Raw genomic sequence first — 1,739 nt, forward strand, 5'->3', positions numbered from 1 at the left:
GAAGATTTTAATACAATATCTCTGTACCCCAATCACTCTATACTTGAATGTTTAATAACGCTGATATATGGTATATATATATATATATATACCCATCCACCAACACAAACATACACATTATTTATGTACTATATGCTTCTCTGTTATTATCCCAAAAATTGGGATTTAATTTTGTGTGTCATGAAACAGTTGTGCCCACAATAATTGGTTATAAAATACAAAGAAAAGATATTTTAAGCTGTCTTAAATGTTGAGTAGTATTTAATTATTTTAGGACCCCCTGAGATAGACAAGAGTAGGGAAAGAGGATATGCATTGAAGAGTGAGGGACCAGTCTGAAAGTGATCTTGAGTTTGAAGGGGCCGGTAGACAGAATCTGGTTCTATAAAGACCATTTGATGAACTTAAGTCCACTAAGTTGTGAAAACACATGAGTTTTGATGACTGATGCTTTAGATACCACATCATGTTATATTGAAAAATAAAGTATCATAATTTCAATGCAAAGCAATGTTTAAAGAATTGTAAGTAATTCACGAAAACAATTTTCAGAAAAGATAAAGATTTTTCAACTATGAAAAGACTTGGAGAAAAGCATTTCAATGTATGATTGTCTTTATGTAAAGAAGCTCTGCATTAATTTAGATATTCAAAGTATTAATTTCATGCTTACTAGGCTATTTATTTCACATACATTTACATTATGAGAGGAGTGGGCATCAGATGATATGATGTGAGTAATGGAAAAATGACAAATGAGTTTTATTTCATTTACTTTAGAACATGTTGGAAGCTGAGCAAACGCAATGTTAAAAGAAAACTACACAGAGGTGACTGAGTTTATCCTCCTGGGACTGACAGATCGAGTTGATTTGCAGCCTGTCCTTTTTGTGGCCTTCCTAGTCATCTACCTGATCACAGACATCGGTAATACGGGCATGATTTTGTTAATCAGAACTGACACAAATCTTCACACTCCAATGTACTTCTTCCTCAGTCACTTTGTAGATCTCTGTTATGCCACCAGTGTCACTCCTCAGATGCTGATTCACTTCTTATCCAGGAGAAAAACCATTTCCTTCCTTGGCTGCTTTATACAGTTCCACTTTTTCATTGCCCTGGTGATTGCAGATAATTATATGCTCACAGTGATGGCTTATGATCACTACATGGCCATCTGCAAACCCTTGTTATATGCCAGCAAGATGTCCCAAGGCGTCTGCATCTCTCTTGTTGCTGCTCCTTATATTTATGGTTTTGCAAATGGTCTTGCCCAAACCATCATGATGCTCCGTCTCACCTTCTGTGAACCCAATGAAATCAACCACTTTTACTGTGCGGACCCACCTCTCTTAGTCCTGGCCTGCTCTGATACTTATGTCAAAGAGACTGCCATGTTCGTGGGGGCTGGTTCCAACCTCACGTGTTCTCTCACCATCATCCTCATCTCCTACATTTTCATCTTCACGGCCATTCTTCGTATTCGCTCTGCAGAAGGGAAACGAAAGGCCTTCTCTACCCATGGGTCCCATCTGACAGCTGTCAGTGTCTTTCATGGGACACTGTTCTGCATGTACCTGAGGCCCCCTTCTGAGACATCTGTTGAAGAGGGTAAAATTCTTGCTGTGTTTTATATCTTTGTGAGTCCTATGCTAAACCCTTTGATCTACAGCCTTTGGAACAAAGATGTTAAAAAATCAATGAGGAGAGTGATTCAAGAGAATCTATTTGCCAAATAG

The 1,739-nt window shown here is 38.0% G+C and overlaps 1 protein-coding gene across 1 annotated transcript; it reads left to right on the forward strand.

Annotated features, from left to right (window-relative positions):
• The first annotated feature begins 806 nt into the window (after positions 1-806).
• LOC133046151 (olfactory receptor 5M5-like) lies at positions 807-1,739 on the forward strand. Its single transcript, XM_061129093.1, has one exon. The coding sequence runs from the start codon at positions 807-809 to the stop codon at positions 1,737-1,739; it is 933 nt and encodes a 310-aa protein (XP_060985076.1).

This window comes from Dama dama, chromosome 24, assembly GCF_033118175.1.
Source record: "Dama dama isolate Ldn47 chromosome 24, ASM3311817v1, whole genome shotgun sequence".
In the NCBI taxonomy this organism is placed as follows: domain Eukaryota; kingdom Metazoa; phylum Chordata; class Mammalia; order Artiodactyla; family Cervidae; genus Dama; species Dama dama.

Bases quoted from the DNA above. Each gene is read 5' to 3' on its own strand.
- LOC133046151 (XM_061129093.1), top strand. From the start codon at position 807: ATGTTAAAAGAAAACTACACAGAGGTGACTGAGTTTATCCTCCTGGGA.